The sequence below is a fragment of the Pimephales promelas genome, chromosome 12, assembly GCF_988280905.1.
Source record: "Pimephales promelas chromosome 12, fPimPro1.hap1.1, whole genome shotgun sequence".
NCBI lineage: Eukaryota > Metazoa > Chordata > Actinopteri > Cypriniformes > Leuciscidae > Pimephales > Pimephales promelas.
In genome coordinates, this window is record NC_142780.1 from 26,081,812 (window position 1) to 26,109,081 (window position 27,270).

Sequence of the window (27,270 nt, forward strand, 5' to 3'; positions counted from 1 at the left end):
AAAAGCGTCAGTTAGATGATGCCCTAGGATGAGCGTCATCTAACTGACGCTAAAGGTTGCCATGTGCCTCAGATTTAGACGCATGGTCAAAAGCGTCAGTTAGATGATGCCCTAGGATAAGCGTCATCTAACTGACGCCAAAGGTTTCCATGTGCGTCGGATTTAGACGCATGGTCAAAAAGCGTCAGTTAGATGATGCCCTAGGATGAGCGTCATCTAACTGACGCTAAAGGTTGCCATGTGCCTCAGATTTAGACGCATGGTCAAAAGCGTCAGTTAGATGATGCCCTAGGATGAGCGTCATCTAACTGACGCCAAAGGTTGCCATGTGCGTCGGATTTAGACGCATGGTCAAAAAGCGTCAGTTAGATGATGCCCTAGGATGAGCGTCATCTAACTGATGCTAAAGGTTGCCGAAAGGTTGCCATGTGCTTCGGATTTAGACGCATGGTCAAAAGCGTCAGTTAGATGACGGACTAGGATGAGCGTCATGTAACTGACGCTAAAGGTTGCCATGTGCGTCGGATTTAGACGCATGATCATATAAAGTAAGGCTGCATTTATTAGATCAAACTGATTATTGCAATTAATTTCTATTATAATATATTATAAAATGTAATTTATTTTTGTGATAGCAAAGCTGAATCTTCAGCATCATTACTAGTCTTCAGTGTTACATGATCCTTCAGAAATCATTGTAATATGACGATTTGGTGCTCATGAAACATTTATGATTATTATGAATGTTTTAAGATGTACTGAATATTGGATATATTAATATACAGAATGTACTGTGTTAAAACTAATATGTGTAGCCTAATATTTATCCTGTAAACAGTGTCAGTAACACTTGCACACTTGTTGAAAGGTTTTAGCGCTATTATAAAACAGGTTAAAAAAATACTTACAACATAGAAGAATATATAATGATTAAATATATTTATGAAACCAGCGAAAATGTTCAGTGACTAATAAAAAGTAATATTTAATGTACAACCCTCATTTTATGTCAATTGATACTGCTTCACATGAAACCAAATAAAAACATTTAATGATTCGATAATCCATTTGCTCTTCCTGTTCAGTGCATTCGTGCTACCAAGTAATCCGTTTTATTGAAAAAGTAGACGTAAATGAACCTGAAAACAGCAGGTACTCCCTCATAAACACACACAAGCACACCAGGCAGTGCGGAGGGAGGTGTAGTATTAGCAATTAAATGCTGTTAGTTAGAGTGTCTTTGTCCCCTCCTTAAAGACCTTTGTTTATTTTCAATTACAGTCTTTCTCAACCCTTCGACCTGTTCATGCATATTTAGCTCTGCTCTACTTTACATCCTCAACCCAACCCCCAAGTCCCTTCTTTTTGGTTTTATATAGATACACACACACACACACACACACACACACACACACACACACATATAGATATATGTGTGTGTGTATGAAACATATCAACAGAATGCTACACTCAAAAAATGATAGGTTGTTTTAACCCAAATTTGGGTCAAATATGGACAAACCCAAATGTTGGGTTAAAAATGTTATTAAAAAATGTAACCCAGTGGCTTGCTTTGTCCATATTTGACCCAAAGTTGGGTTAAAACAACCCCGCAATTTTTTACAGTGTATGGCTGCATATTTGCTGCATCATGCAGTGACGCAGATAAACCTGAGTGTCAGACAGGCTGTCGCTAATACAGAGACTGAAAATAAAGTAAAGTAAAGTGTAGTGTCATGCATCACTGGGATAGGTTAATATTTAGTCCAGATTGTATTCAAGAGAAAGTGATAGCGATAAGTTCCATAAAGATACTGGGATGGCACTAACTCCACCGGGGTTGAACCAGATTATACAGTTTGAACCATTTGACCCATTTAACCTGTAGATTTCCATCGATTTATGATTGTAATTATGTTTGGTTTATGACATGAGCATGAGAACTGCACAAAAGCATCCTGTCGGGATTATTTCACTGAGCTCAAGATCATTGTTTCCATTGCATTTCTCAATTGAGAAAACCAGATTGAACATCAGGTCGGGAGACATTGAATATTTGTATTTGTAATAACTAATGTTAACAAAAAATACTGTAATATTTTAAATTATATAATCAAAAAGAATTATATATATATATATATATATATATATACTGTATATATATATATATTATTCAATTATATAAATGAGGGTAGAATGAGCACTTGAATATAAGATTGGGCTACATAATTATGTGTAAATGACTAAATATTTCACAATATTTCTTCTGTCCTATGTTTATGCCAAGTACACATACCTGAATCATTTTAGATAAAGCATTTGAGGAAACGATAAAATAGCGTCAAGGTCACAGACACAAAGCAAGATTTAAAGTCTTAAGAATAATGAACTAAAAACACCTCATGACACTTCTGAATTATCTTTGGACAAACTGCTTTTAGGAAGTGAACAGATGATCTGCCACATATCGGGATCAAATATTTTTTTGCTTGAGAATAAAAATTCGTGAGGAATCCCTGATAATTGACTCAACACCGCTATTTTATTTCTCCCGGAAACTATAAAACACGTTTTGAACACGCTAAGAATGCGTCCCACACAGCTCACATACAGTAGGTCCACCTGTTCAGTCCCTGTGGGAGAACTAGAACTCGCCAATGAAAGGACAGACAGCACCATCTGCTGGCCGCAAAACACTGGACACCATCAGCAGGTTTAATAATTCCTGGTGTACCTTTATTGGTTCAGAAATGCAAAATCTCTGTGACAAATTTGGAGGGCATTTGGTCCATCCTGAACCTCGGCTATTGACCGACTTCACTGAAAGCCTGTCCAGTTTATTAATTTCAAGTCTTAAGGTCATAACTTAAAAAAAGTAACTATATAAAAAAAAAGTGTAAAGAATAATAAAAATGACAATAGAAATCCCTTTGTAAACTAAAGTAAACAAAACATAGGTATTTTCAGTTTCACATGGCAATAAATATGGACCATAGACTTTCTATCTGTACAGAGACAATATATCTAATCAATTAATCACTTGTATTATAAAAAATATGACTTCAGTGCAATTTCCCTGCAAGGCTCTTCACCGAAACCTTCGTCTCTTGTCTCGTTTACCCTCACATACAAAGAAAATCTTCCCGCTTCTTCAAATACCAGATCGTTTGAAATAAAAAAACAAAAATCTAGATTCATAAAAAGAATTCACAGCCTTTCATTTTTGACACTTCAAGCAGTAAATCTGGACAGAAAAAGGCACACATCACTAGAATTTGCGCAATACTGGACACGAAATATTGGAATTACTCTCGATTTAAGTTTTCATCTTGGTCACTTAGAAATCTATTCATATCCATACTTAATGTTTTACAAGTACAAGTTTTTTTGTTTTGTTTTTTGTTTTGTTTTTTACATATACATATTCAAATAGATATATTAAGATTGCAATGTCAATTAAGATACAGGAAGGACAGACGTAATCGATTTACAGAAATATTTTTTCCAAGAAAAAAAAGTGCATCATATTACAATCTTGAATATTGCAGAACAAACATTTACCAAGTTACCAATAGTATTGAAAATGTTGTATATAAAAAATAAGCGCATTACAAAACAAAACAATAGTAGTATTAGCGGTAGAAAGCATTTCACCATTGTGCACAGATGCTTTTAAGTGCTATCTGGATCACCTTCCTGGCTCGGATGAGCACTGGCGGATCCTGAACATCCTTCTGAAAAAGAGCCACGTCCCCTGAGTGGCGCCGCTATAGGCTTTTCTGTCTCGCGCAGCTGTCTGGTGGTTTCACGCGAGGAACTCGCCCCTTCCCCCTGCGAGATCCTCTCGGCTCCTTCATCGCTGTGTGCCGCAACTTTTATGGATGTTTCGGGACCGAAGCTGTGAGTCTTTGTGGCGGAGCTCAAGTCGCCATATTGCTTTCTGACCTTAGTGGTCAGTTGCTCCCCTGTACCTTGCTGCGAAGGGGGGAGTTTGGGAAACGTCGAGCTTGTACCGAGACAAGACAGGTCAGACCGATTGGCACCCTCATCTTGGCTTTTTGTCCTGCAGTTCGCCAGAGTTCTCTGAGGACTGGTTTCTGGAAGCGAGATCCATGGATAATCCCTCCTGGCGAGAGAAAAAGGGGAGTCCTCTTTGGGAGAGGTGGGCGAAGGGGTGGAGGATGACTGTCGTTCCAGTTTAGGGCGTGATCGGGGTCTAAGCTGCACCATTTGGATGCCCCCAATGGGAATCATGTGATAGGGCATGCGGGCTTGATCTTGGGAGTGTAAAGGAAGGTGACTAAACATGCGATCCACTGTCCGTGGCGTCAAAGGAGGGGGAGGGAAAGGGTCGCTTGGAGAGAAGCGTAGGGATGGGTAGAGCAGGATGGGATCTGGGGCCGTACACTCCTGTGGAGTTGGTTGAGTAGCAGGCTTGTCCTGTAGGGGGAGACATGGCATTGCAATCAAACGTCCAAACTTCCATTCTCGATGACAGTTCATTTTTACATTGCTTTTGTCTATTTATGAATATTTTGTCATGCCATATTAAGACTTACTCTAAAATTGCATCAAATTTTAGTCTAACTTTTTAGTGACGAGAATGTGTAAAATTAAACAAAAAGATTAAAATATTTCATATAAACATTTTACATAAGTCCTTGTTGAAAACGGGAACATCTGAAATAAAATTATGAGTACACTTAAGGGCCAATCCCAATTCTACCCCTTACCCCTTCACTTTCCCCTTCCCCTCCGTTTTGCACGTCCACGTGAAGGGGTAGGGCTGTCCCAATTCTCTTTTGGTTGGAGGGGGAGGGCTAGGGTGAAGGGCCAAATAGCCCTTCAAACGAAGATTTTTCGGGAGCACACTTCAAACGAAGGGGTATGAGAAGTGTCACTGCTAACCCAGGCTGGCTGCCCAAGCGAGAAAGGAGACCCATAAATTTAAGTATTTGTGGCTTTATTAAGTATTATAAAGACAAATAATGATTTTCTTTATGTTACATTCAATATTGTGTTCATATTTACGGTCCGTTTCTTCACAGAAACGTTTGTAAAAAAAATCGCTAAAATTACTGTAGTTTGCTAACGATAGTCCCGCAACATATTTTCGTCGTCTCCGTTGTTTCCTGCGAACCTCACAAGATGCAAGAAAATAGCTGTAACCCACGCGACTGAGATAACTGCAGCTGTCGACGGGATCTTGGAAGTTGTGATAAACATCGGCGCATATCCTGTGACGTAGGCGCTAGCGACGACTTATAATGACGTTTAACGGAGGCGTAGTGGTGTCCCATTTCTTAGGGGAATATTTTCAGGGCTAGGGGAAAGGGAAGGGGTAAGGGGTAGAATTGGGATTGGCCCTTACACTACTGTGAAAGAGTAATACAATGTAGGCAATTCTTTGTTTAAAAGGTACACTATGCAAGATTTGTACCTTAATATAACTGCTTCAAATTCGTTTTGGTGGTAAACAAAGTCATAGTTGGGCGAATCATCCTGGTAGTAAAGCTTGGAAATGCAAGTTTGAGAGTGGCACCCCTGACACAGCTCACGAAAATCACGAAATGCTTTACGGTCGCACACATCAACAACAACATATGAAGCTACTTGCGCGCATCCAAGAAAACTCGGTCAGACTCAGAAATGTCAAGAAAAAGGAAAAGAGAATCGGACCGTGCTAGAAACCGGACAAGAGTCCCACTCGGTCAGGCTTTCACTCGTTGGCGCGAGCTTAAAAGCAGCACTGGATGCAACAGCGATGCTGACCTGGCGATCTTGTTGATGGAATTTTAAGTAAATCTCTTTGTAAACTGTAAAATGTGTAAACTTGTTTGCATTCTATGTTGTATGTTGCTGCGCTGGCTTGTAGTACGTCATTTTTTACGGTGCTGTTCATTCATCCATTGTTGATAATTAGACCAGTTTAATAATTCCCACATGTCTAGCTAGCTTTCAATTACCAGAGCTGTAAGCAGACTTACTAACAAACAGTCGTTTCTCTAAGTTTTGTTTTTTCGTTATATTTTATTGGCGAGCTAGTTTGCCAGCTGAACTCAGGTGTTGTGATGTGTATTTATCACATCACGTAACGTTAGTCCTGTGTCTGGCCGTGCGTACTGTGCTTATACAAACTTCAGCTGACTAACAGTGCACTTCCCGACGGTAACTTTACTTCAAATTGTGTTGATTGAGTCAATTAAATCTTGACGCTGTTGATGTTGATTCCTGCGATTATCATGAGGACATAGTCAACATCTGACATTATTATCAGGACATATATAAGCCTAGATGTTGTAAATAGTGTAATTGAGCACAACTTGCTAACTATTATGATAAATTGTGATAATCATGTCTAATGAAATCATAACGGCCAATGTTATGAAATAATGCGACTTAACTTTACTGATGTCATCTGACATTTTGTAATGTTTACATTAAAATCAAAAAACACAAATTAGAGCACTCACCGGTCATTCCTCATTGAAAGTGCCGAAGAATGCGCAGGTAGCAATATAATACTATTTTGTAGAAATATCGCTACAGGCACGTTTTTTTTTCCATGAGCCTGGATTGAAAAAAATCAAAGCCTTGTTTAAAACTGTCACTTTACCCACCTTTAGACCCTCAGTAGCCGGTGAGCCAGGCTCCCAAAGGAGCCCAGCGGGTGAGCTGTGCGGTCGATGCTGGGGCTTTAGAGGCGTAAGAGAGCATAGAGCTCTGGCACTCCTGTACCGCGCAGGGGATACTGGCCGCAGAGGTGAGAGGGGCCTGAGAGGGGAGAGGGCTCTGATGGGTGACGGGCCTCTCTCTGGGGAGGGAGAGGGATGACGGCTAGGGGAGGACAGTTCAAGCCTGGGAGACAGGCTTCTAAGAGGAGAGCCCTCACTGCTAGGGGAAAAGGTCCTCGGGGAAACCTCCCAGCCCTTGCGAGAAAACAACGCCCTCTTGCTGCCTGGAGACGCAGCTCGCATGCCAGGGAAAGGCCTGTGGGGTGAAGAGTATTCCTCTTTTGCTTTAGGGTCAGAGGGCTCAGTCTGTGAGCCTTGGCCACTTTCAGAGAGGTCACCTATGGATTGACGAGTATCAGTGGAACAGGCTGAAGATGGTTCATCGTGGGAAGAGAACTCCTCCTCTTCATCTTCATCATCTTCTGCTTCAGAATCTTCAACATCAGAGAACTGGTGCCCCTCTTGGTCTTCTGAATCACACACTTGCTCCTCACTGCCACCTGTTGGACAGAAATGGATGTGTTCATATAGCAAAGGTGTCAACACACAAAAAATAACTACACAAATTCAAAAATGAACTAAATGGGAGACTGGGGCTAGTTATCACAAATATGAATCCTGTGAATATTTAATAAGGGTAGATTCATTTTTCAAATGAATTTTTGTATAAACATGTACATCACCGTTCAAAAGTTTGCCATTTGTGTGATTTTTTATTATTTTTTAAAAGACAAAAATACAGAAAAATATAGTGAAAATAAGTATTAATTAATTTAAAAAAAATCTTACTGATGCCCAAACTTTTGAATGGTAGTATTGAACATTTAAAAAGGCATGCGGCAACTTTTCCCAACTTGACATTTATGAAAAATTCCCTTCTCCCAGAGAACACAACTCAACCCACTGGTTAAAATACATCTTTATATAGTTGACATTTGTCTGAATTGTGTTCACTTGTTCATCAAACAGCTACACAAAGTCAAAGCCCTTTTGACAACTTCCCCATGTGAAAACTCCTCATAAACTGTACATAATTATATATTGTCCCCGAGAAAAGCTATATATAACACTGAATTGCAGCAGGCATCTGTTTTCATGTGCGTTTCATTCATCAGCTACATTTAAAATCTAGTGAATGGTGTGTGGCTGACTGAAATGTCCTTGGAGCTCTTAGATGCACTAAGAATGAGAAATGTCAAGAAAGAGACGGAGTGAGAATGAGTGAGTGAGTGTGTGTGAGAGAGAGAGAGAGGCAGGCAATTTTCACTTCTGGTTTTATATAAACACGATAAACTGGAGGTCAGTCTTGCCTCTCTGTATGGCAAACTATTTTCATTGGCAAGTCTGAAAGTACACTGAAAGGTTGACATCACTTTTGTACCAATGAAGTAAAGAAGCAAAAAAAAAAGAAAAGAAAAAAAGAACAGAGCTTAAAAATACATAGATCTGGTAGAACATATTCTAGAAGACGTCTGGCACCAAAAGGGAAAGCAATCTAAGTGTTTAAAACATGTACTGCGCTATTAACACAAGACGTTTACATTTTTAATGTGTGAAGCATTATATGCATGTGCTGTAACACAATAAACCATGCCTGAATGTTCATAATAATTTCTCACTCATGTAATGCAAGGAATCCTTATTGAGAAACGAGGAAGATGGTTTGAATGATCAATCAAAGTCCATCAAAGCACAACTCTTTTTGGCAACCCTACCTGCTTCCTCAGTCTCCAGCTCATCCACAGATGATTCGGACACACCCATCTCCAGGCATTTCTTACCGTGGGCCTTGGACTTCATGTGTTTGGTAAGGTTCCCTTCAAGGAAAAGGTAATTCTCAATGACGCATAATACAAAAAGGATGTACAAGAATGAATACAAGAATTTTGTGATTAAAAAGATGGCTACGGGAAAGTAGGAGTTTGAAAGAGATGCATGCCTACCTTTGGTTTTAAAGGCAAAGTTGCAGTGCTTACAGACGTAGGGACGGACATCTGTATGAGTGCGAATGTGCTTTTTTAGCATGCTGGGCTTCTTGCAGCGAATCCCACATTCCCCACACACGTATTTCCCTCTTCCCCTCCCACGAACATACACATAGTCCTCATTTGACTTGTACCTGCTCAGGTGAAAGAGAGAGAGACAGACAGAGAGGTAAATAAAAATAATAGATAAAATATTTAAAAGGTTAACAGTCAAGACAACAAACAATATAACGATACAGTCTTCATTTTTGCAGGATCCTCATGAATTACCAAAACAATGAATCCCTCTTTATAAGAGGTATGGACTGCCAATATATATTTCAAGCACTTGTTCGTCCACCGATGGTCTAAAATAATTCACTCTTTGGCTCAAACTAGGTGTTTTTTGATGGCAAGACTATAATCCATAAACTCCATAGTAAGCATTTACTGTAAGTCTCTACATAATAAACAATGTACTGCACATGAGATGTCAGTTGTATTTATTTCAAACAAAGGACATTATTTATTCTAAAACAATCAGGAATTAATAAAACATAGCTATTAAAAGTAAATTAGGCTAGAACCAGAGACAGAGAGAAGATAAAAATAAATGACAATAAGTATGCCATTCATTTTCCTAACCCTAACCCTAATCTTAATAATAATATAAAATTGTATTTTGTTGCAGTGTTTGTCTTGTTGCTAGGCTGCTTTGTATGTTGCATTAGACTATTCTTCTAAAGGAAACATTAACCTGATCTATGATAATAAGTTGATTTGATATTAGAAGTTTATTTATTTATTTGGTATAATCAGTCATTTAATAAGCTGTAAACTGTAAAGCCAGTCAGTTAGTATTGCAAAATAAACCCCTTTTAGCTGACGAATGGTCCTAATCACAAAATATACTTGATGTATACTACTTAAAAATTAAAAATAAATAAATTATCATCATTTATTTGTAACATTTAAATGTAAAATTTATATTAATATATAAAAACTAAGTATTACAAATATATAGAGATAATTTAAATATTAAAAAATATATATTTATTTTTATTGTGTCAAATATTATAAATAAATATAAGTATACACATTTTAACATTGCAGTCAGAGAGAACATACAGTATTAAGGTAAAATTGCATTACTGACTGATAGAGTATGAATCCTCATCTGCTTTATAAGCCTGATGGCAGCAGGATGGGATGTAGACATGCATTTTGAAAAAAATGTCAGTAGGCTTTCATGAAAAATGCAAAAATGGATGGGGTGGAGAGGAAACCACTTGCTAAACATCGGTTTCTAGGTAAAAAAATGAAATAAATCCAATACACTCCATTTTATAGGACCCGGACATCATTCAGGATACAGCAAATGCAATCAGAGTGACACCATTAAAGTCTTTTAATATACGAACACACCTATCGTCTATTTTTAGAAAGGTATCTTTGAAAGGGGGCTGGTGACTACAGAAAATCTGGTGCCTTTGATTGTCCTTCAGTAGCATTGTGTTCTCCAAATGAGAAAGCAAGCAAACAACAAATGCTGTTATGAGAGGTGCAAAGACAAAAGGGTGCTGAAGGATGTGAAAAGTTTTGGAGACAAAATGGAGTGTGTGTGTGTGAGACAGAGTGCAGAGTCTGATGTGATTAGGGACAGCGTGGGTGTGCAAGGCGGAAGAACCGTATGAGCAAAATAAAGGCAGTGAGAGAGACAAAGGAAGCAAGGATAAAAATGCAGGCTGTGGTGAGTTGTTGCCGCAGTTTAAGCACTCAGCCACATTGATAGCCCCGCATAAGCAGATGAATGCAAGAGACCCAGCTAATGAATCCAAAGCTTTTGATGTTTACAGGTCAGCTCTCCTGTTTATTATCTATTCATCCATCAATCAGCTGTCCTTTCATTTTTATACTAAAAATGATATTGAAATCATGTACTACAATCTAGGACTGCACGATTGTGACAAAAATCATTGTTGATTATATCCCTCGATAATATACACGACTAATGTTTATTAACAGAATTTACATGAACATTCATTTCATGTGGTATTTTGATGATCTCATCCAATTTTACATCAAATGAAGTTATCACTGCAAGTTTTCACTTTGATGTTGCAATTCAGCACAAGTACCTGAACTCACAAAACTCACTAGTATCATAAAAAAAGCTGTTTATCCATTGCAAAATCTCTCTTATTTACACTAACATCTTTGGAATCTGAAATAATAACAAATAACCTACAATGCTTTACAGAAACAATAAATGTTGCTTTACTCTTTAACTGTGCTATGCAGATATAGCTGGTACAACACTAATTAGCACCCGACTTCAAAAAACAATCTGCCGAGCTACTAAGTTATCAGCGCTCTTTATCTCTATATACTCCATCCAAATTCATGCCTTTGAGCAAGGTGTGAATTCAGCAGACAACTGAACAAGGCAGGATAAATAAAGTCCCTAATGGTTCGTAGTCTCACCTGTGCTACCATGTCTTTGTCTCTCACACAGCAAATAAAAAACAGAAAAGCTCAAGCTGAGAGGCAACTGTGCTATAATGCAATTTCATGGCGGGGAAGATTATGAACAAACTGCACATTAGTACTCTTTAACATGATATACATTTTGATCATTAGTACCCCAAATATTTAACTAATGAAACATATTAAAAAGAGGTATTAAAACTGTAGATTAAACCTCATAACTTCACCAAGCCTCTATCTTGAAGTGCCGCACTAGGTCAAATATTTTCAAATAGTGCATTTCCAATAACAAGCTATTTCTTCCAGTAAGTGGGGGTGAGTGTAGTGTGACAAAATTATTTATGCAATATGTTATTGCTGATAGTTCATAAAGTAGCTCAACTCTTAACTACTGTATCTTAACTGGACAGCTACAGTTGCAAAATAACTCATGAGAATTTACTCACCCGCCTTCAAAAATGCAAATACGATTTCGAGCTGCCTCACTTTGTGTCGAGGCAGCGGGCACGTCATCAGCACTCTTCTTATCCTTTTCCCCTCTTTCATTTGGTGGTTCCTCTTTTACTTTGGCGGGCGTGTTGGGTGGAGAGGCACATACCTACACTCCAGACAGACAGGCTAATTTACCAACACTGTAGTACATAAACACACCACCACAAAACACATGCTAGATACCAAAATGCATGCAATTTCAAACTTTCAATATAATTTTTTTGTATATAATTGTCTCACTGAAATTTTTTTGAAAAGTTGAAATGAAAAATTACAGTGATGTTTACCTCTGACACATTGGTTATTTTGCTGTCAGTAGGAACCAGCTTGTCAGCCACTGGTGTTGGAGCTGTAGCCATAGTGTATGTCTCAGCACTATGCTTCTGTTTGGAGCGCAGCAGAGAAAGTAATATTTTGGTGGACAAGCCAGGTATATTAGGGTTATGCATGCTTACACTCCATGAGGAATAGACAGAAGTTGAATTTCTATGTGTAGATGGGGTGGGCTTTGTGTAATTCAGGTAGCACCAGCTGACGGATGTAGTTGTATGCAAACTGGGGTAAGAGGGTTCCACAGATCTTTCAGGACTTGTCACTCTTGGAGCGTACCGGTGTCCTGCCTCTTTCCTTCCCTCCTCAATGTTTTCAGTTTTCTGTTGGGTTATGTCCTGCTTGCTAAACTTTTCAGTTTCTATTACTTCTCTTGGATCGTTGTCGCTCCCTGCTGTTTCCATAGTTAGCCTCTGCGTATATTTTCCCTGACACACCTCCTGAGATTTCTTGTCACATTTGTTATAACCATCTTCATTGTCATCCTCTTCTTTCTCCTCCTCCTCTTTCACCCGTTTTTGGTGCCGCTGTGCCTCTAAACTGAGTTCTAGACTACCTGCAGGTGACAGCATTCGCTTACTTCCTCCAGCAATGAGCTGCCCAGAGCAGTCATCAGATGAAGTTCCTGCTCCATGCTCAGGAGGCAGCGGCAAGGGAATATAATTTTTGGCGATAGGTGACGGCAGCCTAAGGTAAGATCTCTGAAGCTTGTCTTCCTCTAGCTTACCCATGACGACCATAGCCGTGCAGCAGACTGGATGTTGCGTTGTGGCTAAAATTTGTGAGATGGTTGTATACATGGCACTAGCATAGGTGGGAATCTGAGTCTGTAAGCGCACAGGCACAACAAGAGAGACCACTGGCAAAAGCTGTTGAAGGCAAGGAGCAATCACAGGATGGGGACAGTGACGAATGGCTAGCTGCTGTTGTGAATGACCGGGGCTATGCAAGGAGGAAGGTGATGACCTAGACTCCCTGAAAAGAGGCCCTGAAGGGACCTGAATAGTCAGATCACCTGGCATGGGAAAGCAAACATCCTGAGCAACATCACTTGATTGTAGTGGGAAAAAAGTGGTGAGTGGCTGAAGGGGTAGTCCAAGATGTTCTACGTACTCTATGGGTCTTGGATGTAGCAAAGGTTCCTCACTGTGAAGGAAAGCTTGTTGAAACATCTGGTTGGAAACAACTGCAGAAATTGCTGTAGTTACTGGGAGGAATCTTGTGAGCCTACTTGGGGAACAAAAATTAGGGTTTGCTTGTAGGGGGAATACGGCTGGTGGGAGGGTAAGAGGAGATTGAAAGAGCTGCAAGGTCTTCCCAATATGCTCCGAGCTAAACCTAGAGGTCCTGCCTTCCATTCTATGCTCTGTGATTGTGAATGGAGGATGGATTGGGTAGGACTGGCAAACAGCTGAGACACCAGGTTTAGTAGATGGCTCCTCCTGGTCAGGCTCACCAAGGGTTCCGTGCTTCACCAAGAGACATTTCCTTCTCTCCTTCCAAGTAGCAGAAGTACGCTCTAGAGAAAGGAAGCCATAATCAAATGACTTACTTCTTGTTTCTTCAACGTGTGCAGGGTTTGGTGGACTTGCAGATGCTTGTTCAGATGTTGAACGGCGCATCTCTCTGTGAGAATGATGGTGCTGGTGGAGACTTGATGGAACGGTCAGCATGTGAGACCCTTGGGAGCTCCAGGTACCACTTTGCATCTCAGAGTCTGGCCTTCCTGATTCCTCAAAGGATGCAGATCGACTGGAGGAATGAGCAACATTGCTCTCTTGGCTTGGGCTATGTGGCAAGGATACTGACTCAAAGCTAGATTCTCCTGATGATTGAGTTGCCTCAGCCAAACGGAGGCGCTTCTTCTTTGGCGGTAGCTTCTCTGCAGGGAGCTGAGACAGACTTTGGCTACGCTGAGGCCACTGGAATTCCTCCACCTTCTCTGGTTCTTTTAAGATGTACGTGTTCACTGGATGAGAGACTGTCTCTGTATCTGGCTCCTCTGTAACCAGAATTTCTGGCACTTGAATGTTGGGTTGACGGATTAACCGTGATGTGGAGGTTGGTTTTGGCTCCTGTGATGGTTCATGCTCTGGCTCTGCTTCCTGATTTGCCATTGAGATGCTTTCCTGTTTTTCAAAGGATCTGGTATGCTGGATAACAGAAATTTCTTTCCATTGACTTCTCCGTTCTAGTTCACTCTGTGAAAGACCACAAGGTGCACCCTGATTATCAATACTGTCAAGCATCAATGGAGGCTGGGAACTGAAGGACACAGCTGTTGGACCTGGACTGGGAGGGTCTTCCTCAAGACTTTCCTCTTTTTTTTTCCTCTTGCGCACAGCCATGGCCATGGCTTTGAACTTGTAGCTCATAACCTGTGGCTGATTCTCAATAAAAGAACTACCTTCCTTACACAGGCCGTGTGCAGATTTACTCATAAACGCTAATCTGTGTTCTGCGTAAGAGTCATGCTTCTTCAAGTGAGCATCAGACTCTTGCTGTTTTCCTGATTCGGTTTCTTTCAAACTAGAAGAAGGATCTGCATTGTCTATAATGAGGTCCACCCCAACTGCCACCTCAATGGCAGGTTGGCGTCGTAACATTCGTTGATGTGACCCAATCCTCATTTCAGCTGCTATGGCCTGCTGATCATCAAAAGAATGACTGAGATGAAAGTTGTGTGTAGGTTCATCTGAAGTATTACCCGAAGATGGCATTGATTGACTCCTATAGAGAAGAGCACTGGAGCTCTGACCAGCCAAAGTTTCTGTTTGAGCCAAGTATGAGCTAGGTAATTCACCAGCAAAACTACCAGGAATAAGTTGAACGGCAGAACCACAAGAGCCTGGGGCATCCGCTTTAACACAGGGTTCTTTGAGTGAAGAGAACTTGACTGACTCGATGCTACTTCTTCTAGAGAGCGAAGAACGTCTTGGTTTGACACTATCAATTTCACTTGTATCCACCACAGCTTCATTTATAGTGATTAGCTTGGTTATATGCTCAATGACTTGTGTCTTAGGAACAGGGAAAGGGATTGATTTTTCCTGTTGACCTGAAGATGACGATAATTGCAGTTGTTGATGTGGAATTCTTTGTTGTTGTCCAAGTCGCCCATACTTTCCTAAAATGATCTCAGCATATGTTTTAGCACTGGCATTTGGCGGGCTCACTTGGGAAAGTTCAGCACTCCCAGAACTGGAAAAATAGCCAGATTCTGTGCTCCCCTTACTACCAGGACCCAGTGAGGATTGGGTTTCATCTGAAGATGTTCTGGGAGCTCGCTTCCTCTCGCTTAGCCTCATTGCTAGCCTTTGCTTGACTGCCTGTGAATCCTCAGTTTGGGGTCCCTCTTCTACGAATGACAATTCCACTTTGCAACTTTTTTTCAGAGTTGGCCTACCATGTGAGGTAGATGGTTGGTGTTTCCCTGTCTCATCCTCAGAACCTGTACTCTCTCCTTCTGTACCCTCTTCTTGATCATCTCCCAATGCTCCACCTTCTGGCTCAATGAAACTGGTCTCTTCACGACTCGAGGCCATGCCTGCTTTTATTCGATGTGCATGAGATTTGCGGTGTTTATACAGGTTGCTTTTGGTTTTGAAGGAGAAGCCACAAGGAACACATGGATAGGGTCTCTCCCCTGTGTGGGATCGGATGTGTTTTTGGAGGACGCTAGGCTTTGCACAAGGACGGCCGCAGTATGTGCACACATATTTCCCTGGTTTTTGGGGTTTGCGTTCTCGTCTACATGGGGTGCCTTGCTGTACTTCAACACTAGGCAGAGATTGAGTTTGATGAACATTATGAATATTGGGAGATGGTTCTTCCAGGGCAGTACAGCTGCTTTGTGAAGGACCAGGTACTTCTGAAAGCTGCCAAGATAACCCACTCGCCTGTGACTGATGCTGCTTCTTCTGCCTTTGGAGCATTTCAAAGCGTTTTGGCTGCCTGTGTTGAAGGCGGCCATGTGATCCATGGACAGATTGCGAGGTAGCTTGTTGCTGTAAATGAGGCAGCTGTGCTGCTAACAGAGACTCTGACAATGGCTGCTGTTGCCCACCAGACCGCTCCACATCGGTCGATTGCTTTTCCTCTGCCTCCATAGGATGTGGGGAGGAGGCCTCAAGGATGCTATGGGAATGCTACTTTGAGCAACAATCTGATAAACATCATTGCATCACTCCTCTTCCGATAGGAAAAAGTCTTTACACTCGCTTTAGGGGGCTAATTGTATTAGGCCATAATTAAATGTAAGATACAGGATAGTGTCTTAACTGACAAAGGCATAATTAAGCAGTGTCAGTATGCGGCCGCCATAAATGGGAGTGCTGGTTGTGTGCTAAATGTCTCCTCTCCTGTTGACAAACAGCCTTGGTGAAATTCATCATTATGTGTCTTTTGGGCTGAAGCCTGGCAATGGGGATTGACAAAGAATGTCTCAAGATGCTTTTGAGGCACTTTCTCTGCTGACACGTGAATAATTATTCAAGACCTATTTGTCTCCCGTCTTCAGCTTGTCACATGTTAGAACTTCACAACATCCTGCAGAGGCACAGAAACATAAAAGAACTGGTTAGTTGTTATAATAAACAGTATTGAGTAAGCTACTGTTTATACGAAAATGCTAAACTACCACTACTAATTTTTAAACTATTTCTGAAAAGGGGGATTATTTTGCAAATCATTTATCCATATTCCTGATTCTAAACTTCTAAGGAAAGAATACTGGAGACATACTTACAATATTACAATAAAACAAGCTACTTAATTGAGGAAAAAAAACTTTGGAAGTAAAATTCTACATGATTTTATAATAACAACAACACTCCTACCCTTACCACCTTGCTGTCACAAAATCGTTCAGAATTCTACTGAAATGTTAAAAACACAAAATTCAAACACCACCAATGGCAAACACTAAAATTTGAGCACTAAGATTGATAGTATGAACAAAGCAAAGCTTTAAAAAGCTTTAACAAAACTCTAAAGTGATCCAAGCTCATCTAGAGCCAGTGGTTTCAAAATTATCTCATAAGCATAAACAAGGAAATTGCTAAATTTCATTGACCTAGCTATAGTATTTCTCTTTTAAACTTCCAAGCTGTTCCTTGCACACACAATATGATACTGGATGATATGATCTAAACGTAGCTTTTGTTGTGGCAAGTTGCTATCATCATTTCAGCAAAAACAAAAACACGAATGAATAATAATAATAAAAAACAGTCTCTTTTATGATTTCTGTACACAGACAAAATAAGCTTCTAAGCTATGTAAAAAACATCAGAGGTTCTAGGGAGGGACCATGTCTTAAGTGTACTTCATAATGAACACTGGGCTTAAAACTGGTCTAATTCCTTACTTGAGAGACAAAATACTTGCGCCTTTAAACTATTAAGATTATGTCTTGAAATGCACTCAAATATAGCATTGATGTTTATCTACCAGATGGAGTTCAATTAGGAAATTAGACCATATTAGACTACATTTTGAAATGGAAAATCCATAAACAGTAGTTTATACAGTTTTTTTTTTTTTAACATTTTGTGATTTCTTAACACAAGATTTTTTTTTCTCAGAAAATATGGTCATTTTATTTGAATAATTCAGCACTTGAGTTTACCCCATCATTTAAAAAAATCTAGAGAGATTTATGCTTTAATGAGTATGCCAATGAGGTAAATATATTTGTATATTAGTAGTTTTGACAATTTTACTTCCAGTAAATTAATCATATTTAAATATTAGGATTTTTAAATATTTTTACTGGAAAACATTTTCAGTGAGGTGCCTTACATATTTTCTATATCTTAAAAAAACTACACCTTCTTAGCTTTCTTTTCTTGGTGTTCACTGTGGAAAAGGCAGCGAGCAGAAAAAAAAACTGCTTTCCTCTTGAAATAACTTGACAGATTCTTGACTGAGTTTGCTTTCTCAAACAGCTGCTGCTGCTGGCTGAGTGATGCGCAACAATTTAATGAGCTTTCTCAGAGTAGAGGTAGGCTTTGGTTACACAGTGTTTTATCAACAGCAAGCAATTATTGAAGATACAACAACACTAAGACCTTCATCATTATCATCATGACAGAGGTATATATTTGACTGCAAAAGGACTGAACCACAAATTTATAAATGAACGCATCAGATTTGCACAGGTATATTAGTGATTAGGACGTGCAGTGCATTATAGAATTACACTGCTTGATTGCTGGAATTTTCATCTGGATTGATACATACAGATGTAAACTAGAAGGGCACAGAGAGAGACAAATGTAGACAGGAGAAGAGACAGTGTTGTTATCAATCTATAATGGATGTCCATACGTCAAAAATCAGTTTGAGACACATGCAGCCTAATGACCTCTGACAAGGTACTGATGTGGCTCTGAAACAGGGCGATTAAGAGGGTTTCGGATGGGAAGAGCACTATGTGAATCTATGCACAAAGTCCAATATAGCAGTAATAAACATCTATATGTTATGTGGTTAGTTAACATCATGTAATGAATGGTCAATCTCACTTGCAAACTAAAATTGCAAATATACTGTGCACTATGGCAATGACCTGCATTAGAAAAGTGGCCTGAAGTCAACAGGAATTAGCTATTCTGGCTTTATTCCATATCAAGAAATAATTGTTTTAATTGAATATTTGCTTGATTATGTGTAATCTCACTTGGATTGTAAGGATGATAATTGGCACAACAGAAAGATAATGATAATGAATCTGTGATGATAATGAATGATAATGAATCTGGAACTTGAAATCCCCCCAAAAATAGCACTACTATTTGTAACAGGCTCATGTAACATCAAGAATAGAGAGACAGAAAACAAAATCCAGACAGAGGTCAAGTGAAGAATGAACTGAAGGCATCAGGAGAATGTGACAAAAGATGATGCAAGATCCTTATTCTCTAGCTCTCTCTCTCTCAAACATATGGAGGAAGAAGGAGTATCGAACAGCTGGGAGGTCCTCAAACTGACATACAGACCATGCTGTACTGACACTTTACAACTTCCTGTTATGTAATTTACATTTATGAAAAAGTTCACAAAAAAAGTAAAATAGGATAAAATAAAATGACTTTCACTTTTGCAATTAACTTTCACTTAAACAATGAGATGTATTATTTTCACTAGACTAGTCCAAAGGGGCCATTTACACAACACCATTTTTAACCAAAAAAACCCTGAAAACTTGATGCCTCTCATTTACACCCCCCGTTTTGGGGGCCTGAATTTTTTATTTTATTTTTTTGAAAATGGGTTTCAAAGTGCAGGCTTACAATACAAATACAATTACAATAGCCTACCTATATTGTCTCCATATAAACTACAAAAATGAGAAATTGCTATGTTCGTTGCAATATTACGTGTTCGGTCTATAAGCGCAGAGTGACATAGATAAAAATGCATAATCCAGCATTTTTAATCATTTTTTGTCGATCCCTGTGAACATGGATCGTGACAACGTGGTTGTCTGTGCGCAAAAAACAAAGGAAAAACGCCCTCAAATGTTGTTTTATATCAAACCCGTAAGACTTTTTTTTAATCTTCAAAACAAATTTTTTATGAAATCTAAAAAATTTCTGTCCCTCCTATGAAATTTCACACAACTAACATTTTGATGCTTCAAAAATTTCATAAAGAGTTTGTCAAACTAATCCATATAAGGATTAGTAAATTTTATCTGAACAAACAGATTTTCTTTAATTTACAGATTTAATTTAGGCTTTTATTCACATATAAACCTATATAAGCGGTGCACAGCAGAGAACGACCCACAGAAGCTTATAGACAGGAGAGGAAAAACTCATTTTAAAGCTCTCCCATCTTTTTGCTTTTTTTCTCTGCCTCCTGCTGTCCTAGTGACAACTCGCCAGATTTGATAAAAGAAATGTCACCTTGTTCGTCGTATGTTAATTGCACCACCAAGAATGATATAAATATCTCCCGACTGGATGTGGTCGGCTCGGTTCTAGTGGTTTCCAGGTGAGCGAACCCTGCTGCAGTGAAAAAATAGGTTCTTTAATGGAATTGAGAGTAGATTCAAGGACTCTAGAGGCCACATGGCAGCTTGTCAAGACTGTAGTAAATAAGGAGACCAAGGAGCTAATTTTGTCTAATGCTTGTATAATTACAATACAAAATTGATGGCAGTGTTCTGGCTTTTAAGTGATCATAATAATCCAATCATTCTGTATAGGAAATATTATTCATTGTCGTCTTCATGTCAGGTCCATTAAAATGGTGTTTTTTTTTTTTAGTTGAGTCGAATGACGGATAAAGAGTTTGTGCTTCTCTTTCCAGCTTTACTCTTGGCAACCTGGCTCCGGTTCCCATGGAGACAGTCCTACAGCTAGCCGCGGCAGATGGAGGGTGAGCTGGAGGTCTAAATTTGTCCCCCAGCATCCTATCTTAGTGTAGTGGCACGCCGGCAAGAGGAAGTAGATAAACAGGCTGACCTCCGCACGCCAGTGGCAGCATCTCATGACCCCACATGTCCCCTTGCTGAGACCTCAACATGTTCATCAAAGACAAACCGGAGGAGGCGGTGCCGCTGGGCCGTGCAGCCAGAAGGCCCCTCCTGAATGTCGCGCCGCAGGAGTCATAGGCACACCTCACCACCCCGTCTGTACTGGCACAAACACCAACATTCAGTAAAGATCATGGAGGGAAAGACATCACGACCCCTCTGAACCGTGCTGGTTATCGTCCCGGTCCAACACGAAGGAAACATACCTTCCTTGCGAAGGGATAATCACTAGTGACTTGCTCAATTATGTACCAGAAACAGCTATGTTATACAGAGCAATGGGCAGCTGATATGAAGATCATTTGCTTATGCAAAACAGTCTGCTAACGCAATCTATTTATGTATAGTCGACTGCATAGAATTACACCTTGTGACTGTTCTCTAAACAAGGAGCTCACGTGGATATCCACATGCCGCACCCTGTTGCAGGCCTGCTGTCTGTTGGCTCGGGGAAGTTTGTGCTTGTGTGGAAATTGTGACTGAATTACCACAAAAAAAGTGTTAGCTCTAAATCTAAACATAGACGTGAGCTTCCCAATTTTGTGTAAATACACAGTCCAAAATCAAAGCAGAATTTGGACAAAGAAGTAGAACTAATAGGCTTTAGGATTTAAGATAATAAAAGAGAGAAAAGAGACAAATGCATTAATAGCTATGTAATACAAAAAAAAAAAAAAAAAAAAAAAAACGAACAAGCAAACAAAAACAAAATATTCTTATAGAAATAAATTATTATGTGTATACTGTACAGTACTGTTCAAATGTTGTTGTTTTTTTAATTTAATATTTTGATTCAGCAAGGACACAGTGGATAAGACACATGGGTTGTGAATCTGATGACGCAGTGGATAAGACAAATGCCTTTGGTGTGAGAGACCCGGGTTCGAATCCACTGTGAGACACCAATGTGTCCCTGAGCAAGACACTTAACCCCTAATTGCTCCAGAGGCGTGCGACCTCTGACATATATAGCAATTGTAAGTCGCTTTGGATAAAAACGTCAGCTAATTGAATACATGTAAATGTAAATGTAGGACACATTACATTTCTCAAGTGTGACAGTAAAGCCATCAAAGTATCTTGACAAAAAAAAAAAAATATCGATTTCCACAAAAACAAAGCAGAAAAACTGTTTTTAACATTGATAATAATAAGAAATGTTTCCTAAGCATCAAATCATATTTTAATGATTTTTGGAGGATCATGTGACACTAAATATAAATTTGCCATCACAGGATTTGTGATGGCAAATTTTAATACATTTTAAAATTACATTTTAAAATGTATTAACATAGAAAACAGTTATTTCCCTCTTTGTCGCCATCTCTGTTCGAAATCTGCAATTGCAGTCATTCGCAGACATATCAACTTTATGTGAGTTGTACTTCGACACCCTCGACACGGCACAGCGTGGATGAACACAATGTTTGAGGAGAGCTGTCAATCACCGCGCTGGTGTGAATACTAGCAATCAGAATCACAGATTATTCTTTTTGGAATTATGACCAACATTCGAATTTTCATCGGGAAATGTCAATTGACATCCACTTTTGTTCTGGTTCTGACATCGCGCTGATTAAATCTAACAATCGATGATAAGTTATCATATCACGCCGTGCAAATTATACTTTGTTCTCAAATTGTTAATTTTAACAACGTAAGCATTGCATGACTAAATGTAATGTCCTTCCGATATGTATCCTTTTTTTCTGTAGCCACTCTGAAGCAGGTGAATCTGTTGTCACTGGTGATTGTCATTTGAACCTTTCTGGATCCACCATTAAATTGATAAGTTTAATTATATCAAGTGCTGTGAGAAAAGGCTATAAATCTCCACCTCCAACATCCTCACACGCAATATATCCTATAGCCGAGACTCCTCTCCTTTATGTGCTCAGATGTGACGTAATGACACAAAGACATGCTCGAATCTCCTGCGGAAATCCACCAGTGCCACTGGAAATAAAAACATTATTACAAGCTTACCGCTTTTAATCGAGCAAAGGCAAGCCAATAGTTTTGAACACTGGCTGGATATGTATTTTCTGAAATCTGTATTTTGAATATTCTTTAACCCCCAAAAAGCTTCGGACAGAAGCTTTAAAGTGTAATAAAATTTCACAATATTTATGTTTTATTTTGCTCAAAGAAATGCAGCCTTCACGAGCATGTGAGACTTTTAAATAAACCTTACTCACTCCAAACCTTTGAATGAGTATATAGCCTATTTGGTGGCATTTTAAATTAGCCTTTCTGTTCAGTTTCACAGCCCTCCATCCCTGATATATATATTTCAAAGCAGCTACTTTAAAATGCCAGAGGGATACAAGCCCAAGTCATGCCACATTAATTTATACCATTCAGATTGTTCTAAGTCAGCTCCATAGTAATCAACAAGAAAATACTGTTAATGTTGCAACAGGGCCTTAAAACTTGGGGCTACACTTTTCTGAAACTATGCATCACAAGAAAGACCACTTGTAACACACCAAACCCCCTGAATAACTCTATGAACTGGGTTTACCTCACAGATGTTCAGATGCTTACAGACTTGTGAACAGGGGAGTTCAAGAGGCTCTTTGTGTTTACTTTGATTAAGGAGCAACCAGGGCAAATCAGGTCAGCAAGTCTTCAGTTTCACCAGCCCAATGTGCTTGTTTCTGAGCAGGTATGCGCATCAGCAACAAAAAAAAAAAGAAACAAAAAAAAGCACGCTGGATATGATGTTGTTGTTATTTTTATTCAGCCTCACCTTATTTAGAACAGAAATTAACAATTTTAAATGAATAGTTTACAAAATAATTTAAATTCTGTGAATATGTACTAACATTTTAAACTACAAATACAGTTTTCCTGATGCGTTCAAGCTTCAAAAATTGATGCAAAAGCACTATAAAAGTATCATAAAAGTTCTATATGGCTTTTCAGTTCAATTCACGTTTTTTTTTTAATAGCACTTCTCATAATACTCATATTGCTTTTAAAAGTAGCTTCACAGATAAAACAATTTTAATGTTACTTGTGCACTTCCAGATCTTCTAAAGTCCAGATTTCCAGTCCAGTCCAAAATTTAAGTTATTAATAAAAAAGTCTTGACATCTGACCTACCATTTGTTCGGTTCATTCAGTCTAAATGGCTCATTCACAAATTCGATTGATATGGCTCACCGACTGGCATGGCTATGATTTCAGAAGACTTTAAACAGAACAAAAGTCACATGGACCACTTTTATCATACCTTTATGGTGATTTTAACCCTTTTTAAAGCTTATAAGCCTCATTACACATTCCTTGCATTTGCATCAAAAATAGTTTTCAAAATTTTTCCTTTTTCATTCTATATGTAAGAAAGAGAGTCATGCCAGTTTAGAACAACTGAGTAAAATAAAGAAAGAATTTTCATTTTCAGAAGAACTATTTCTTTAAAAAAATTTAGACTGGTAAAAAAAGATGATAAAATAATCTAAACTAAAAAAAAGATAATAAAAAAAACTAAATGACACATGCCTACTTCAGTGTACTGCTAAACACGGCCACTCAGGGCTTCCATAGTAACCCGAGACAAAGAATGAGAAAGATGAGCTGTGCGTGTTTCATTCATTTACATTCACAGAGGAACAAGTGGAACGGCTCAGTCTTCCAAGCCACCCACAACATCGTGTTCACGGGCCCGTCAATCACCTCACCCTTCAGGCTTTCAGAGCACAGGGCTGATAGGAAAATTCCACCCACATCAGGAAGTGAATCAAGCTGAGTCTCTAACAGGGAGCGATGGTGAATCAGATGGCCCCCAGAACTCTAACAAGCGCACGGGCCGCCCCACACAGCCGCCGCTGTGCGCTCTGATATGATTAGTCATACTCTGGCTGCATTTCTGAGCTTCTTTATTCCCTCGTTACCGCCACCTCTCAGGTCTCTCCTGACTTTAACCTTCCAAAATCAAAGCAGCGTTAATGAGGAAGCCTCTCTGGGCTTTTCAGAAGTGCACTTTACCTGTAATACAAAGAATATAAAGGCCTTGGACACCACAAAGAGCTCTAGCTGACCAGATTTGACACACTAGCATGAAGTTCAAGAAGCACTGTTTCTCGCCCTAAAGATGATACTCACACAGCCTTAGGCGGCTTCAACTCAGCAAGTTTTTACAATTGAAACGATAAGTTAACTAAAAATAGTTACGAATAACGCTCAAAAACACTTTAAAAGCTAGTTTATGAGCTGCAGAACCAATTACATGCAAGACAAATTACCTCTTTTTTTTTTTTACAGAATAATCGAGTCATTTATGACAAATTGCTTTTCCTGTATGTACAGTTCATGTGAAAACACAGCAAAAATGTTCTTAGTCAGTATTTTTAATTTCCAGTAAAATACATAAACGTCATTAAGCTGATCAATTACTAAATAATGAATTATATGTATGTATGTATGTATGCATGTATATATATATATATAATATATATATATACTTTAATTTACTCACATTAATGCCACTTCAAATCCAATTAAATCTTTTTAAAGATATATAATCTTGTCTTAAACTGACTAGAGAAACAAAACAACATAAGATACGATCTTGTTTTAAAAATATTTAGATATCTTTACTGGAAAATGAAAAAAAAAAAAGCTTTTTGCAGTGCACACACACACACACACACACAGTCCTGTGTAACGTAACTCAGATGCCACGCAAACACAAAATGTGATGACATCAAATTGAATCGCAGTTAACAAAAACAGTCAAATACTCACTGTGAAAGCTGATCCCCTATGTCTTTTAATTCCAGTTAGCGTCCGTTTTTCACACATAACGGAGCGTACAGTCGAAAAGAAGGGAGGTAGTGCCATCCACTACCTGAGGAGATCTGCCACCTCCTCATACTGCTAAAGCATGAATGAAAGCCACCAAACTACACGGCGGATATGAATGTTTGTGTGTGAGTGGGTGTACTTCTGTGAAGTGAGTGAGGGGGAGGAGGGTGAAGAGGGGAGAAAGACAGAGAGAGATGGGAGGGGGAGAGTAAGAGTGAGAAACACAAGGAGTACGAAAGCGAGTGGGCGTGAGAGAGACATGGAGACACATGGCGGGAACGAGGTGGCAGAAAATGCTGTGTGAATGAATACGGTCCCAGTGATTGAATAACAGGCTGCACTTCCGTGTACAAGGACAACCAGGAGCTTTATCGTTGTGATAGCCAATGATGCATTCTGGCTTTGTCAGTTGGTCAAGTACTTCATTACAGGGCCATGAACTCCAGAGACACTGATGGGGACACGTCTTCTCTTTATTCAAAGTAGTGGACTAATTGATTGAACGAAAAATTGAGACAATTTATCCTTCATTCCCTTTTACACATAGTGATTGACATCAGTGTGTCAATTTTGGTAAAAATATCTCAATTTGCTTCGGAGTTATAGACAGACAAGTGAATTTGATTGAATTTTACTACCATTTACTATCAATATTTTGACATTTTGGCATTGGCGTATAGCCAGCGACCTATGATTGCAAACTTCTCATTGTGGTTTCGTCTTTATCGGACTAGCGGCTCGAAGACATCTGCGATCCCCATGAAAATAAGTCAACCACAGCAAGACTTATAAGCATTTGAAATTTTTATTTTACCACTAGGTGGCGCTGTTTCAAAACTTCTCATGCTCCTTCAGGGCATCGTACTGAAGACCCATACCAAGTTTCGTAACAATTCACATTCAAAAAATAGAGCATTTCAGCACATAATTCAAAATGTTTTTTTTTTTTTTGCGCGCTTATCGAAAACGGTTTGACGAATCAACTTGAATTACATAACTTTTTGTTGCCACTGCCTGGAGATGATCTGGTGCAATTTTGGTGAAAAATCGGACAAACCGTCTAGGACGAGTTCGCAAAAGTATTTTTTTGGACAATTCAAAATGGCTGATGTCAATCGAATCGTCATGAGCTCAGGAATCAGCGGGGGGAAGAATTTTGTTGATAGGCCCTACGGTTCAAAAGTTATTCACATAATTTGAGTGAAACTTTGGACAGGGGGTGGCGCTAGAGGCAATGAGTTAGAGACACCAAAATTGGTGCATTTAATGTTGTGACTGTCCTCTATCAGAATGTCAAACCATAACAACTTTCCCGCAAATGTTTCTATGGGCTGCCATAGACTCCAAGTCGGAAGGAAGAAGAATAAAAGTACCGGAACAGATACAATAGGTACCTTCAAAATAAAAATGTAAAAATATTTTTATTAAAAATAAAGGAGAGGTATATTTATTTATATTTATAGGTATATTTATTTATATTTTTAAAAATAAAAACAGGAGGCCCCTTAAAAATAAAAAATATTAATCTCACGTTTAGTGCATAACTGTCAGGTCACCTCAGTTTGGCCTTCTTAACATCTACAGTTCAACTGAAAAGCGCAGCATATTTGGATGATGACACTATGATCCCACAGTTAAGAACCCCACCCAGTCAATGGTGGAGTTCTTAACTATGGAAGCACAAGAGTATCTGAATGTGTACAAGTAAGCATCTGCCACTATTAAGAATTAGAACTGATTTTTAGTAAGAAAAGATGCTCTTAAACTTTGAAAGGAATTTCTAAGTAATTTGTAGATATTGAGAGCTACTATGATTTTAGGAAAAGCTGTTTACATAATAAGAAGAGCGTTACTATACGAACAAATCAAAGAAAGCTACATACCATAACTGACCGATAACTACAGC

General features: G+C 39.0%; 1 protein-coding gene across 2 annotated transcripts in view; it reads right to left on the minus strand.

Moving 5' to 3' along the window:
• Positions 1–2,714: 2,714 nt before the first annotated feature.
• Positions 2,715–27,270, minus strand: part of hivep3b (HIVEP zinc finger 3b) — a 59,636-nt gene continuing 35,080 nt past the window's right edge. Inside the window, exons 1-7 of one of the 2 annotated variants that reach the window (XM_089117820.1) lie at positions 25,305–25,520; positions 11,965–16,555; positions 11,632–11,783; positions 8,678–8,853; positions 8,450–8,551; positions 6,621–7,234; positions 2,715–4,440 (exon numbers count right to left, since the gene is read on the minus strand). In XM_089117820.1, the coding sequence (XP_088973946.1) occupies positions 3,673–4,440; positions 6,621–7,234; positions 8,450–8,551; positions 8,678–8,853; positions 11,632–11,783; positions 11,965–16,116 (5,964 nt within the window). In that variant the 5' untranslated portion in view covers positions 16,117–16,555; positions 25,305–25,520 and the 3' untranslated portion in view covers positions 2,715–3,672. Of the gene's footprint in view, positions 4,441–6,620; positions 7,235–8,449; positions 8,552–8,677; positions 8,854–11,631; positions 11,784–11,964; positions 16,556–25,304; positions 25,521–27,270 lie in introns of those variants that run through there. The other variant, XM_039679994.2, reaches the window with a different exon arrangement.